The 14,975-nt window shown below is 49.2% G+C and overlaps 1 protein-coding gene and 2 long non-coding RNA genes across 17 annotated transcripts in view; 1 reads left to right on the top strand and 2 right to left on the bottom strand.

Annotated features, from left to right (window-relative positions):
* Nucleotides 1-14,975, bottom strand: part of PFKFB3 (6-phosphofructo-2-kinase/fructose-2,6-biphosphatase 3) — a 69,165-nt gene that overhangs the window by 20,747 nt on the left and 33,443 nt on the right. For 7 of the 15 annotated variants that reach the window (XM_083461235.1, XM_083461234.1, XM_083461226.1 and 4 more), the window contains 6 exons: nucleotides 13,638-13,752; nucleotides 6,145-6,270; nucleotides 4,686-4,782; nucleotides 3,803-3,869; nucleotides 2,211-2,285; nucleotides 324-380 (listed from right to left, as the gene is read on the bottom strand). In XM_083461235.1, coding sequence (XP_083317361.1) covers nucleotides 324-380; nucleotides 2,211-2,285; nucleotides 3,803-3,869; nucleotides 4,686-4,782; nucleotides 6,145-6,270; nucleotides 13,638-13,716 — 501 coding nt within the window. In that variant the 5' untranslated portion in view covers nucleotides 13,717-13,752. Of the gene's footprint in view, nucleotides 1-323; nucleotides 381-2,210; nucleotides 2,286-3,802; nucleotides 3,870-4,685; nucleotides 4,783-6,144; nucleotides 6,271-13,637; nucleotides 13,919-14,975 lie in introns of all 15 variants that reach the window. The other 8 variants (XM_083461223.1, XM_083461230.1, XM_083461233.1 and 5 more) reach the window with 2 other exon arrangements.
* On the bottom strand, nucleotides 6,282-9,603 carry LOC310687083. The gene is made up of 3 exons (XR_014516202.1): nucleotides 9,417-9,603; nucleotides 8,456-8,974; nucleotides 6,282-7,998 (listed from the first exon to the last, which is right to left on the bottom strand). It is a non-coding gene; the product is annotated as an uncharacterized lncRNA (long non-coding RNA).
* LOC310687048 overlaps nucleotides 14,295-14,975 on the top strand; it is a 51,660-nt gene continuing 50,979 nt past the window's right edge. The window contains exon 1 of the long non-coding RNA XR_014516148.1: nucleotides 14,295-14,786. This is a non-coding gene — a long non-coding RNA (uncharacterized lncRNA). The remainder of the gene's footprint in view (nucleotides 14,787-14,975) is intronic.

Below are 14,975 nucleotides of genomic sequence, written 5' to 3'. Positions count from 1 at the left end.
GCACTGGGCTACTCCAAACTCACCGTCAAATCACATGTCTGTGGCCACAGCATGAACCACAAAAATCATACACCTACTGTTTCATTCAGAATATTTTTCCCCCTTGTTTTCCTCCTCTAAAAACTAGGTTTGTCTTATGGAGCGAAAAATACGGTAACTAAGAGGGTGAAACAGCAGTGCTTATCAGAGGCTAATGCTTGCTGACGAGGAAAAGATTTCAGCTGGGGCAACAGCAGGAATAGCTCCTGGTGCCTTTTCGAAACAGCTCTTTCAGGCGGGGAAGACCCCCCCGATAGAAAGAGAAACTCTTTCCTCACACTTACCATAATGTTCGTAGCGACGACAGACGGGTCATTGCAGACGGATTCGATGAAGAACACCTGAAAGGAAGAGGACATCCATGTGTGTGTTTAAGGCAGGGAATAAAACCACACAAAGCAGCTTGGCCCATCTAGATCTCTTTTTCTGACAGACATCAGCTGAAAATCCTTCTTGCAATGGGAGATGCCAGGAATCTGTCCTGGGAGACTGGGCACCAGGGTGGATGAAAATCAGATTTTTAAAAATTTAATCAGAATTATATATTTTTTAATTAAGTTTTTAAAATAAAATGCTTTTGGAGGGGAAATCTTTCTAAAGATATTTTCTATTTAAGTTACATTCCAGTCCAAAGGCTATTCATCAGGAAACAATGATTTGTTTTAAGTTTCTCATGTGTGCTAAAACTCAGCCTAAGGTGTGTGTTTTTTCAAAAAAATTAACCACATCAGTTAACAAACATGGATACATATGCTACAACGTTATTGCTTTAGTTAAATAAATTGTTTAAATTGTTGCAGTATTAAGGAAACGATTGTTTTTCTGCTTCCAATTAAGTACAGCAGAAAAGTTATCCCAATATAAACAGTTAACTTATTAAACCTCACAATAATTTCATCATGATCTGTCAATGTATTTCTAATAATATAACCAAATCATTAATTTTTGATATAACTGTAAAAACTACTCTGGAAATTTTTTATTCCAAAAAATGAAGCCTTCATCTGGTTGTCAATATTAAGATTATACCAGCAAGAATGAGACTTTCTGTAAAAAAAAATAATGATTTAAATCAAGTCTTAATGACTAGTGGTTTAAATCGTGATTTAGATTGATTTGATTTAAATCAAATCCACCCTGCTGATCCTATGTGTTTCAAGGGAGCCCACAACAACATGGGTGGGGTATTGGAGCTTTAACGCGCCTGCCCCATCCTCTGCTGTCAGGTTTGACAACTGACTGGCAGGGCCTGCAATCAACCGTCCCACTTTCAGCCCTACTGCTATCACATGTGGGGCTGGCTGGCCAAATCAGGACTGGAGGTTCCCCATCACTGTGGGGACAGTAATAATAATAATCATCATCATCATCATCATCATCATCATCATCATTTTTTATTTCTACCACGCCCTTCCCGATTCAAAAAACTGGGCTCAGGGTGGCTAACAACAAATTTAAAACGCTTAAATCAATTTAGGGGAAATAAGCATTAGGTAATCCCCAGGGCTAGCTGGCTGAATTGGTCCTACTTGGGCCAGCGAGGAGACCAGGGGAGAATTAGCTGTGGGGTCTCAGAGCGGGTGATCTTCATAAAAGGGGAGGGAAGAGAAGGGGAATAAAAGATCAGGCTGAATTCAAATTAAAGGCCAGGCGGAATAGCTCTGTCTTCCAGGCCTGACGGAAGGAGGTTAAATCCTGAAGGGCCCTAGTCTCATGGGACAGAGCATTCCACCAGGTCGGAGCCATGACTGAAAAGGCCCTGGTGGAGGATAGTCTGACTTCCTTAGGGCCCGGGACCTCTAAACTGGTTATTCATGGACCTTAAGGTCCTCAGCTGGGCAGACCAGTAAGAGCCATTTGACAGTGGAACAGACTCCATTGGGGGTTTTAAGCAGAGGTTGGATGGCCATCTGTCATGGATGCTTTAGCTGAGATTCCCACAGTGCAGGGGGGGTTGGACTAGATGACCACAGGGACCCCTTCCAATTCTACGATTCACTTTTAAAAGAAAACAACAGCATCGATATAATGATTCCTCAGGTCCATCTCCCAGGAGAGCAGGGCGGCATTCAGACACGTCAACAGGCATAGCCAAGAGCAAGTCTAAAAAGGCAGAGCTGCAATCATTTATTTTTGCTCAGAAATACGTCACTTATAACAAAAACACTTACTTTGAAACCATTTTCTTTGGCAAAATGCAGGATCATAGATCTTCTCTCACGTGTGGTGTTTGTAGCATCAAAAACCTTTGTGAATAGAAAAGAAGAAAATAATGTCATGGGCTTTTTTTTTATTGACATGCACTTATCTTGAAAGGAAGGGTGGTTACTGGCTTGTGGCACACACTTTTTTCATTTGTGGCACTTGCATTGTGGAATACCCTCTCAGCTGAAATATGAGAGGCCTCATTAGTACTGGCATTCGACCGGCTCCAAAAACTTTTCCCCTAGCAGATCATCTGATTTTATTGTTTTGATGTTTTGAAAACTGTTCCAATTCTTACGTTTTTTAATCGTTCATTTTTACTGTATATTTTAATTAAGGATGTTTTAATGACCCAGTGAAGTTGTGCTTGCGGGTTTTAATTCTGCATTGACTGTGTTGCCCTCTGCTTGGAAGCTATTTTGGCATATAAATTAAATGTTATTTCAACAGAAAGTTATGTTCCCAGTATGGCTAATAAAACAGACATACACTAAAATCAAAACTGTTCGAAAGGAACATCAGCCGTCCTTAAAAGTATGGGGAAACAATTGCTGTGGGGAAAACATTCCATTTGCTTTTTAAAAAATGAAGGACTGAAGCCAGAACCTTCTTAACACAAAGCAAGTTGTCTCCCACTGAACTAGAGCTCATCAGGGCTCTTATGGTCTTAAGCCAGAGTGCAGAGTCAGTTTCTGTAGAAGAAGAAGGAGGAGGAGGAGGAGGAGGAGAAGAAGAAGAAGAAGAAGAGGAGGAGGAGGAGGAGGAGGAGGAGGAGGAGGAGGAGGAGGAGGAGGAGGAAGAAGAAGTTTGGATTTGATATCCCGCTTTATCACTACCCGAAGGAGTCTCAAAGCGGCTAACATTCTCCTTTCCCTTCCTCCCCCACAACATACACTCTGTGAGGTGAGTGGGGCTGAGAGACTTCAGAGAAGTGTGACTGGCCCAAGGTCACCCAGCAGCTGCAAGTGGAGGAGCGGAGATGCGAACCCGGTTCACCAGATTGCGAGTCCACTGCTCTTAACCACTACACCACACTGGCTAAGTAAACCTTTCCAGTACAGTCATACCTCGAGTTGAATGTGCTTCGGGTTGCGCGTTTGAGTTGTGCTCCGCGGCAACCCGAAAGTAACGGAGTGCATTACTTTCGGGTTTCACCGCTCACACATGCGCATACACTCAAAGTGACGTCACGCACATGCACGGAAGCAGCGAAATGTGACCCGCGCACGCACAGACACGCAGTCGCATCTTGTGTTCCGTTCGGTATGCGAATGGGGCTCCGGAACGGATTCCGTTCGCATCCCGAGGTACCACTGTACTTCCGGGTCGCCGCGGGACGCAACCTGAAATCACACAACCTGAAGCAAACATAACATGAGGTATGACTGTACAGTGGTGTAGGTGGGGTGTCAATTAAAAGAGAGAGAATCGGCACATCCCTGAGCTGAAGGGTACACAGGAGCGCCTTTTCCCCCCCTGGAGACCAGCTGCAGCCAAGCTCCAGAAACGACCACATCACTCTGCTGGCAACTGGCTCCTTTCAGGACACGACACTCACCGCAATCTGGCCACCTTCCTCGGACAAGTACAATTTGACATCTCGCAAGGCGGCTAAGGCACATTGCCTGCAACAACAGGGAAAAGGCACAGGTTCAGGACATTTTGAATCACAGCTTTCACAGGAAACCCCAAGGTCCAACTGGCCCCAATTACGCTACCCCCCCAAAAAAAAGACACAGAAAGACAAGGTTCTGTCCATCAGCTCCCAAAGCTTCCCCATCCCCAAAGAGGGAACCCCAGTTTGTCCCCACACTTGGCTCTTCATCGGTCTTCCCCATGGGTCTGCAAGGTCAGTCACTGCCCTGATGTGGGCAAGAGCTCTTTTGAGGCTCAAAAGCCAAGTCCACACAACCAAGAGGGCTCCTTGCTACTTCTTATATTGGCTCGGGGATACAGAGCACCCTGGGACATGGGTGGCGCTGTGGGTTAAACCACAGAGCCTAGGGCTTGCTGATCAGAAGGTTGGCGGTTTGAATCCCTGTGACGGAGTGAGCTCCCGTTGCTCGGTCCCAGCTCCTGCCTACTTAGCAGTTCGAAAGCACATCAAAGTGCAAGTAGATAAATAGGTACCACTCCAGCGGGAAGGTATATGGCGTTTCCGTGTGCTGCTCTGCTTTCACCAGAAGTGGCTTAGTCATGCTGGCCACATGACCCGGAAGCCAGTAAAGCGAAATGAGCACCGCAACCCCAGAGTCGGCCACGACTGGACCTAATGGTCAGGGGTCCCTTTACCTTTTACAAAGCACCCTGGAGAGGCCTCCCAACTGGCACTGAAACATACCAGCTCCCAAAAGTCAACCTTTCAATTCAAGAAAAGAGCAGAAGGTAAAAAACAAACAAACCAGGATGGAGGAAACTTGGAGCATAATAGCTTGACTTACTTGCGGACTTTCATAGCCTCCTCATTATCAGGACGAAAGAAGTTGTAGGAGCTGTAATGCTTCACAGCCTCGCGGCGATACTCCCCGACATTGAACACTGCAAGGAGAAAGAGTCAAGGAGGGTCAAGGCACCTGCACTTTTGTTAAGTGAGAAAGACATGGAAACCCATGAAATTCAATGAACTTCTCTTCCAAGAACAAGCTGCGTGGGTCGGGCTTGTAAACAGCCACTTGCCTGCCTGAATTGGGTCCCCCTGAAGGGCCCCTTTTTTTGTAAAAGCAGATGAAAGCATGGCTCATTTTCCTCCAGACAAGTAAAAAGCATAGATACATGCTGGGTTGTGGGTTCGAATCCCACACTGGGCAAAAAGATTCCTGCATTGCAGAGGGTTAGACTAGATGACTCTTGGGGGTCCCTTCCAACTCCACAATTCTATGATTCCATGCTACTAACATATTTGTGGAGCCGCAAGTGATTTCCAAGAGAGACTGTTATTTGATGGATTGCCTCTGTCTCTCTGGTTTCTCTTTGGGAAAGACCTGCGCTGACCCAGGTACCTCAAAAAATGATTTGAGGTAAAGCCCCCTCCTTATAAATCTTGGAAGCGCACAATGAAAATCACTAGCAGACTGGTGGATGTAACAGAGGTTTCCCAACACTTGTCCAGTTCCAAGAACTGACTTCGGGGCAGATGCAACATGCATCAAAATGCAACTCAATGTCATGCCGCACGAGAAATTATCAGAAGCTGTAAGAGCAAAAAAGAATAACTCTGCCGGATGAGACCAAAAGTTACTTAGTTCAGCTAGGCTAGGTAGCCGACCTAACCAGAAGAGTCCGTGACCAGAAGGAGCAGGAGTATCAGGAAGAATGGGATAAATTTAATGATTATTTAGTTAAATTTGTTAACTTAAACTAACTGGAAATAGCCTGCAAATACTTAATGGGCTTAGGATTTTATTTATGTTAAGTGATGAATTAATATGTTTAATTCTATAAGGTGAAGATCTAAGGATGTTAATGTTTAAGTTAAATTTCATAAAAATTGGGATTTGGGAAACCGTTAAAAGGACATGCCATGAAATTCAACCAAGGGGAAGCGAGGAAGTCACTTACAAAGTTAATAACTGCAATTTTTAATAAGGCTATGATTTATGTTTGTTTCGTTTGTTTGTCTTGTGTGTTTGTTTGTTTGTTTGTTTGTTTATAATATTGTGAAAACCAATAATTTTTTTGGAAAAAAGAAAACAAAAGTTAATTAGTTCAGCATCCTACCTCCCCAGAACAGCCAATGAAATACTGTAGTATCTAATGCACCATCGAATCTAATGCACACCAAAAAAAGGTGCACATTACAGTTGAGTAAATACGGTACTTCTTAGAAGCAGGACCTGTTGCTCCCAACACAGGCACCCAGGGGCTTCAACTATAAAGCCTCAAGTCAGCCCACAATCTCACCTTTTGTCGGGACGCCAATCCAGTTGAGGTAGCGGGTCAGCTTCTTGGAAATGTAGGTTTTCCCACGAGCCGGGAGGCCGACCATGACGATCACAGTGGGGGAATTGGTAAGCTGAGGGCCACATGCTATGGGCAGGTGAAGAAGGGAGAAAGAAAATGGATGTTGAAAAGGGAGACGACTTGTCATATCAATACTACATGTTTTTATAAAGGCAGGCAACTGGGATCATAGAATTCTACAGTTGGAAGGGTCCAAACCATCTTGTCCAACCCCCTGCAATGCTCTAGGAATAAGCAGCTGTCCCACACAGGGATTGAACTTGCAACCCTGGCATTATCAGCGCCATGCTCTAACCAGCTGAGCTATCCAGACTGGCCAGCACGCCTGGCCCAATGGAGATAGTGGTGCCTTGCAGCCAAGAGACGAAGCTGTGAGCTAAGATCTCTCCCCGGTTCCACGGAATTAAACTCAGCAGCTGACCAGAGGCTAATCACCGCCTCTCAGCCTCAGTCCCTCTTTCTGCAATATGGGGATAAAACAGACCTAATACCCAGATTACCAAGAGAATGCATGCAAAGCAACTTGGAATGTTCAAAAAGCATTATGTGAACATCCTGGTCGCATTATCAGCCTTTTCTACTGCAGCCGCGAGACAAAACCTGCTAGACATCAAGGATCAAGACGCTGAAAGCCTGCCAGCTCATCCTTAGACTGGGACATGAGCCAGACAGAGACAGCCAAGCGGCAAGGACACTCAGGAAGAAATCTCCTGCTGTTCTGAAACATACACACGGGTTTGTTTGTGTTACTCGGAGCACAACTCAGAATTCAGCGGCCTAAGAATTTCAAGTTTCTGCCTCTTGCAGGTCGCAAAAACAGAACAGGACTTGAGAATCGCGTTACTCCCAGAACCTTAGAAGCCATTCAGAGAAAAAGCCAAAAATTCTAGAGAAGTGTTCCTTCCTTTTGTCTAAGTTCTCCTGGCATGCAAGGTGCAAGTCACCGGTGTTGCTAACAACTCTCAAGATAGCAAGCTGGCTGTCGCTCAACAGAACGGAAACTCATTTCTTTGCAACCCAGATTTCCACTGCTACTCTCCCAGAACTTGGCACAAGAGGGCCGTATAAATCTCAGGGTTTGGTCCTTCTATCTGCCACATCCCTGTAAGCAAAACAAGTGTAATAGTCTATAAAAGTGCATTGGCATGAGAGCATGATGGCAAAAGGATTCTTGCCAAGCCATCTCTGCCGCTTTGTGGAGGCAGGAGAAGAGTTCAGGGCAGAATGATGAGCAATTGGCACCCAGTCCGCCGTGATGGTGCCCAGGGGAGTTTCAGAGTGGAAAGCCATGCCAAATCCAATAAAAAGTTCCAGCCTTCCTTTCTGGCATTCCAAGAATCTCTGCTAAGGAACAAGGTGGGTCATCCTCCCAAAGGAGGATGCAAGCAGGCGATGTACGGAAGAGCCTCGCAGCATGAAATGTAGGAGCACAAGGCTGCTGCCTTATACAGAGTCAGACCTCTGGGCCATCTACCTCAGTATTGTCTACCAGTGTTTCTCAACCTGTGGTTCCCCAGATGTTGTTGGACTACAATTCCCATCATTCCTAGCCAGCATGACCAGCGGTCAGGGATGATGGGAGTTATAGTCCAACAACATCTGGGGTCCCACAGGTTGAGAACTGCTGGGACTGGCAGCAGCTCTCAGAGGCTTCAGCTAGCAGCCTCTTCCAAGTCCTACCTGGACGTGTCAGGATTTGGTTACAGCAATATTGAGAAACCGAGAGCACAAGCTCTACATCACCAAGGGGAAAAGGCCAGGAAGAAAAAAATCTAGGCTGGGTTCATTGACAAACTGGAACGTGTCCAGAAGAGGGCAACCAAAATGGTCAAAGGCCTGGAAACGATGCCTTATGAGGAACGGCTAAGGGAGCTGGGCATGTTTAGCCTGGAGAAGAGGAGGTTAAGGGGCGATATGATAGCCATGTTCAAATATATAAAAGGATGTCGCATAGAGGAGGGAGAAAGGTTGTTTTCTGCTGCTCCAGAGAAGCGGACACGGAGCAATGGATCCAAACTACAAGAAAGAAGATTCCACCTAAACATTAGGAAGAACTTCCTGACAGTAAGAGCTGTTTGACAGTGGAATTTGCTGCCAAGGAGTGTGGTGGAGTCTCTTTCTTTGGAGGTCTTTAAGCAGAGGCTTGACAACCATATGTCAGGAGTGCTCTGATGGTGTTTCCTGCTTGGCAGGGGGTTGGACTCGATGGCCCTTGTGGTCTCTTCCAATTCTATGATTCATTATCAGCCACACTTACAGGACAACCTTTCTTCTTTGCACTTTTGATGCTTCAGGACAGCAGTGACCCAGAAGGACTTGAAGTCCTGCTATGCTTTAAGAGTACCGTAGTACCTCGGGTTAAGTACTTAATTCGTTCCGGAGGTCCGTACTTAACCTGAAACTGTTCTTAACCTGAAGCACCACTTTAGCTAATGGGGCCTCCTGCTGCTGCCACGTGGCAGGAGCACGATTTCTGTTCTTATCCTGAAGCAAAGTTCTTAACCCGAGGTACTATTTCTTGGTTAGCGGAGTCTGTAACCTGAAGCGTATGTAACCTAAAGAGTATGTAACCTGAGGTACCACTGTATTTTTTGGGGGGGGGTTCAGCAAAGCCTGGTTCTCTTCATTACTGTAGGTACCACTTAACAGCCAGGAGTGGTGGAGCAGAGGCATGTGATCACTCTTAAACTCCATCCTCATTCCAAGGCTCAGATGTAGGGATTTGGAGCCAAGCGCATCTGTCGTTAAAATATTACTGGAAAGCCACATTCTAGTGTGTCAGGGAACTGCCATTGGAGCTGAGAGTGGAGGTAAGGCTCCCCGACTATGCAGGAGAAGGGACCAGTAGAGGGAGAGAGAACACTCCCTTTGGGGAAGGTAATCAGCGTGACACCGGGGAGGAAGGGGATCAGGGAAGGACGTCGGAGAGAGGGCTCCAAGACACTTCCACAGAGACCAGCGGGGCGAGTCCAGGACCTCCGCTGGCTATGCCTACTCTGCGCAGAAAACTTCCGCGCAGGGAGGCTAGGCGGAGACTTGGCGTCAAGGAATTTTTATGTTGGAAGAAGTTCAGGAAACGCCCACTGACGGATTCTGCCAGCGACTGACACAGCCATGGAGAAAGGGCTGTCCAGCCAGGGAAAGGTTTAGCCAGGCAACGTTGCCTAGAGCATCAGCATCCTTTACACACGAGCAACCCCAATTCCCATTACACAGTGCTTGCTTCTTCATCGAACACTTTTTTCTTATTTTGCTCCAGGCTTTGGATGCAGTTAAGTCTTTTCTCAAAGCACAGCAAGCCTCCAAGCTTATCCAGAATTTTTAAAAAGGCTTTCCAAATTCCTACACGCTAGCAATATATATTTTTCACACATAAGGGAGAAGGGGTTGCCGAAAAAGTGGGGTCTTGCATCAGAAAGCATTAATGCAAGTATTTCAGAAGGAGGGGGTGTAAGGAAAGGTTAATGATGGGGCTCAGTCATTTGTGGCTGTTTCGTTTTTCAGAGAGGGCTACATGAGCACTTAAGCAACGAGAGGCTTCCCCCCCCCCCAAAAAAAAAATGTTACAGGACGCAATGTGGTCCAGGAAGGATATTGCATCATTTATCCTCAGAAGCATGATCTAACAGGGACATTTCAAACACTGCAAGTCACTCCAGACAGGCAACAGACCCAATAACTGGGAGACACAATCTCATTTCCCAAGGAATATATTAAGTGTTTGAAGTCTGGAGGGGGGAGGTAGTATATAACAGAGGCTCCAGAACAAATATATACAACATTGCGATTCCATGCAGCAAACCAGCAGCGGTTCTGTATTCACTGTATTTAACAACGGTCTGAAAGAAACTGGTTTGGGACCATAATAAATTTCATTTCATTTCAACGGTCTGAAAAGACCTGCAGGTAAAGGACCCCTGGACCGGTTTAAGTCCGGTCAAAGGCGATTGTGGGGTGCGGTGCTCATCTCACATCTACACCTGTACTCATACCTGGAGCGGCTAAAATTGTCAAGAAACTCTGGCAAGCACCCAGAAGCAATTCTATGGAATTGGGGAGTCAGGCCATTGCCAGCTACACTTCACACTGCAAAATTGCACAAAAGAGACAGCAGGCACTATATATTCTGTACCAAGGGGTTGGTGGAAGGGGCAGGGGCAACAGCACTTTGAAATTACAATGCAATGGTTGAGCTTAACATATTTAAGCGGCTCTTTCTGTCCTCACATGCCACACCAATGCAATCTGTGAAAGAGAGAGCTCTCCCCAACGCCATTCTCCTCCGTTGCTGGCCGCACGTCATCCCTGCCCATTGAGCCAGCAGCGCCGCCAGATCCTACGTGGGAGACGTGCAATTTGACAGAAAATGAATGGATCGCCCCTAGGAAACCCAGCAAGGCATCACTCTGCAACAGCAGCAGCAGCCAGCCCTGAAATTAGATCTCTCAAAGACCACACAGACACACCCACAAGGCATGCAGAGAGACTGAACTGCAGGATGCTCTGAAAGAAGCAGCAAATGACTCCTCGCTCCTCCCCTCCTGGGTTTCACTCTATTTGCATCAGATAAGAGCCCAAGCTGAATGCATCCCATTATTTCAAGCCTTCCTCGTCTTTTTTTGCAAAGAGGTACCCAGAAGAGTAAAAGGAACCCAGAGCTTGCTAAGGGAGACTAGGGTTTTTCCTTTATGCTACGAGGAGAAAGAGGCGTAACCAAAGGAATCTCTACCTGCACAATTACAAACATGAACAGAAAAGCTCTCAGAGAATAGGAATGGGGGTGATACTCATTTTAAAGACAGGGTATGCTTTTTGCAAGGGCCCAAAGATTGTGGGTAAGGAAGCGCCACCTGTTCTCTTCCCCCATAAGGCTAACCTTCTCCCTTCAAGGTGGGCACATGGCCCAGCAGGCAGCAAAGCCGGTCAGTAGGCAACAGGGATGGGAATTCAATGACTGATTCAGGGCTTCAAAGCCCCCACCTGCAACTCAAGGGAGGCTTTCCAACACTGCTTCTAGGACAGCAATGCTTAGGAACATCCCCGGTTCCTTGGGGGCTTTTAAAAGACAAAACATAATTAAAACCCGGAGGGGAAGATGTGGATTGAGAGAAAATGCCTGGATTAACTATGTGCATGAATTAATTCGGCTGCCAGGGAAAGGGGGGGGGAGAGATCAGGTGAAGATTGCAGGAGGAAATCCCTTTGCAAGAGGCTTGTCTTTGTGCCTAGCTGCTCTTAAGGGAGTTGCTAGACTACTACAACTACCATCATCCCTGACCTCAGGCTACGCTGGTTGTGGGCTGATGATTCTGAAGTCCACATCATCAGGAAGGACAAAGGTTCCCCTTTCTGCAAAGGCACAGCAGATTGTGCCAGCCAGATTGGGCAGCCCCACTGAAAGCCTGCTGTTAAGAAGTTGCCTGTTCCACAAGAACAGGAGAGGCTGCCTTATATATGAGCAAGGCCTTTGGTCCAAGCCGCACAGGATCACCTAGCTTTGCTCAGCCAAGCCTCCCAAGGTTGCAGGCAGGGGACACTTCCAGCCCTTATCTGAAGATGCCACGGACTGAACCTGCCTGGCTCCTGATGCAGACCAGATGCGGCTGAGCCAAGGACCGAATTTCCTTAAGTCAGACAACTGGTCCACAAAGCTCAGCTTCCTGGGATCGTTGCCCATCAGGCCAGATCCATACAGACCACCTGAAGGCCCCCCACAGAATCCTGGGAAACGTAGTTTCACACAGAGCCAGCACCCTATCAAACTACAGTTCCTAAGATTCTTTGTGGTGGCAGTGGGAGTCATGTGCTTAAAATGCGTGGGGTGAACCCAGTGGCGTAGCGTGGGGGGTGCAGGGGGGGCCGGCCGCAACATCTGGGGGTTAGGGTTAGGGGGCGCAAATTACTTGCCTTGCCCCGGGTGCTGACAACCCTCGCTACGCCACTGGGTGAACCTTCCCCTTCCACTAGAGGCACGGGGTGCTTCTGCAAGCAAAACTGGGAGAATAGGAAAGGGGAGAAGGCAATAGGGGGCGCTTCCTCGGAGGTGCAATTCGGCAAGGCACCCATCCCTCCTCCTCTCTTGCAGCCCGACCTTTTTCTCCCGCCCACGTGGAGCCGGGGTCCTTTTCCCGCCGGCCCCAGCAACCCACTCATCCGGATGGGCAGCTATTTCCCCAGGGGCGCGACGACCCCGCCGGGGGATGGTTCCCACGCTGAGCGATGCGCAGGCGGCTGGGACACGCCTTTCACTGAAGAAAGCCGAGCATCGCCTTGAGTCGCCACCGCTTTGAACGCCAAAGGATGCCTCCGGTGCGCTCTCCAGGAAGCGGGAGACCTCGAGCCATGGGGGACCGACGCTTTCCTTGGAGAGCTGCTGGGAGTCCCCAAGGCACCACCCGGAGCTGCATCGCGGAGCCGTGGTGTGACTCAGCAGCGAGGCAGGCGCCTGCTCCGCACATCGCGCGCGGAGAGCTCCTGGAAGGGAGCGCGCCCCTGCCGCCGCCATGCGAGTCGTGCAGCGCATCGCATCGCCGCCGCGGCGGGAGGAGGGCAGAGGAAGCGGAGGCGTGGCGCACCGGCGCATAGGAGAGCATTTTAGGTCATCCACATGGCCCTGCCGGCCCGGCTAGCCGGGAATAGCTTCTTTCCTGCCTCGCCGGACCTTCGCGATAAGCGAGGCAGAAGCGCGGCCGGCTCTCTCCTTCCAGCCGGCAGCTTCTCCAAGGCTCGGTTTCAACCCTGCCTGGAGAAGACCACGGGGGGGGGGGGAGAGCGAGGCCCGGCTCCCTAGCCGCCGCTTCTCCGCACGCGGCAGCCGAGCCCTTTCCGCCCGCCGTGCAGGCGCGGCTCGTTTCCGGGCACCGGCGAAGGAGAGGCGCGCAAGGTTGCCGGTGGCCGCCAGCCCGCACGGTGCCGGCTCCCCGCCCACGGCGCCGAGAACGGGCGCGCGGAGGGGTCCACGCGGGGCTGCACAGCTCGAGACTCCCGTCCCACCAAAGAGGGAGGCAGAAAAAAAACACTTTTCAGTCTAAACAAAAAAAACACACCATGAAAACGCCAATTCCTCGGCGCACAATATGCGCACAGTGCGTTTTACGCACTGGATGCTACCCAATTTCTTAAAAAATGGAAAAAATGCATTCTAGTTTAAATCAGATCCTTATTTTTACCAGACCCATCTTTCTCTTCTACAGATTTTAGGGGTCAACCGGGTCCTTTGCGTACCCCCCAAAAAAGTCCCACGCCCCCAAATCACGTTCCCTCTCCTCCACGAATACTCAAGGACGCCCCGTCTCCAAAACCGACGCCGAGGCGCCTCCAACCTTCAGCATCTCGCGTCTGGTTTAGCGGATGCGATGATACTCCGAATCCCTGCCGATTAACTGCACGACCCCCGCCGGTCGATTCCCACCCCCAGCCCCTATTGTACTCACATCTATGGGGCAGCGCCGGGTGATTGTCGGGCGGGAGCCAAATTTTCTGGATGCGGCTTTGCGTTAGCTCCATCGGCATTTTTAAAGCGAAGGTCTCGACGCGCCCCGGTTCCACCTTGGGTTGAGGATGCGGCGGCCCGAGGAAAGGCGAGACGTGGGTGGAGAGAAGAAAACAAAGGGAAGAAGCCCTTTCTCTTTCCTTTTTATTATTATCTTCTGGGTCTGTCTCGCTTCCTTTTCCAGGAATCGGGGGACTCCTGTCGTCTCCTAAGGCGTCTAGGCTGTAACGCAATTTAATACGTATCTAAACCGACTTTCCAAAAAGAAATTCCCCCTTCACCCCTGCTGGATTGAAAGGAAGGGCAGCTCTCTCTTCGATCCCCGGTCAAGAATCGGAACAAGCCCTTGCAAAGCAGAAAAGCGAGGCTCTTAGTCCTTAAATGCCCTTCTCTTTGAGATCAGATTAATAGATGCGCTCCGCATCGGATTCATTCAGCGCTACGAGTGACTCGCGGCTGCCCGGCACGTCTATTTCTATAGGCCGGCCTGCCGGGGGAAAAACGAGCCTGGCGTCACGGCCCGCCTCCTCCTGCCGGGGCCAAGGGGGCGGGAGAAGCTCTTTCGCTCCCTCTCGCGTCCTGAAGGAGGAAAGGAGGTGAGACGCGGCGCGAAGCAGCCCCCGGCTGCCCCCATCCGTCGGCCGGCTGAACTGATGCCGGCGGGGCGCGCTCTGCAGATACAAAGCGACACGAAAAACCTTTTCCAGGCGGGGCAACAAAAGGACCATTTGGAAAGGAAGATTAGTAAAGGGTTTCCCCAACAGCTGCAATTCCCATCATCCCTGACCACTTGTCCTGCTAGCGAAGGATGATGGGAGTTGCAGTCCAAGAACAGCTGGAGACCCAAGCTGGGGAAACACTGATTTGATACATAATCCCAGATGTTGGTAGACTACAGCTCCCGTAAAGGTAAAGGGACCCCTGACCATTAGGTCCAGTCGTGGCCGACTCTGGGGTTGCGGCGCTCATCTTGCTTTATTGGCTGAGGGAGCCGGCATACAGCTTCCGGGTCATGTGGCCAGCAGGACTAAGCCGCTTCAGGCGAACCAGAGCAGCACCCGGAAATGCCGTTTACCTTCCCGCCAGAGTGGTACCTATTTATCTACTTGCACTTTGACATGCTTTCGAACTGCTAGGTTGGCAGGAGCAGGGACCGAGCAACGGGAGCTCACCCCGTGGCGGGGATTCGAACCGCCGACCTTCTGATCGGCAAGTCCTAGGCTCTGTGGTTTAACCCACAGGGCCACCCGCATCCCAGCCACAGCTCCCATATCCCCAG

Source organism: Podarcis liolepis (genome assembly GCF_965112155.1).
Source record: "Podarcis liolepis genome assembly, chromosome: 10".
In the NCBI taxonomy this organism is placed as follows: Eukaryota; Metazoa; Chordata; class Lepidosauria; order Squamata; family Lacertidae; genus Podarcis; species Podarcis liolepis.
This window is presented reverse-complemented; position numbering and strand designations above follow the sequence as displayed.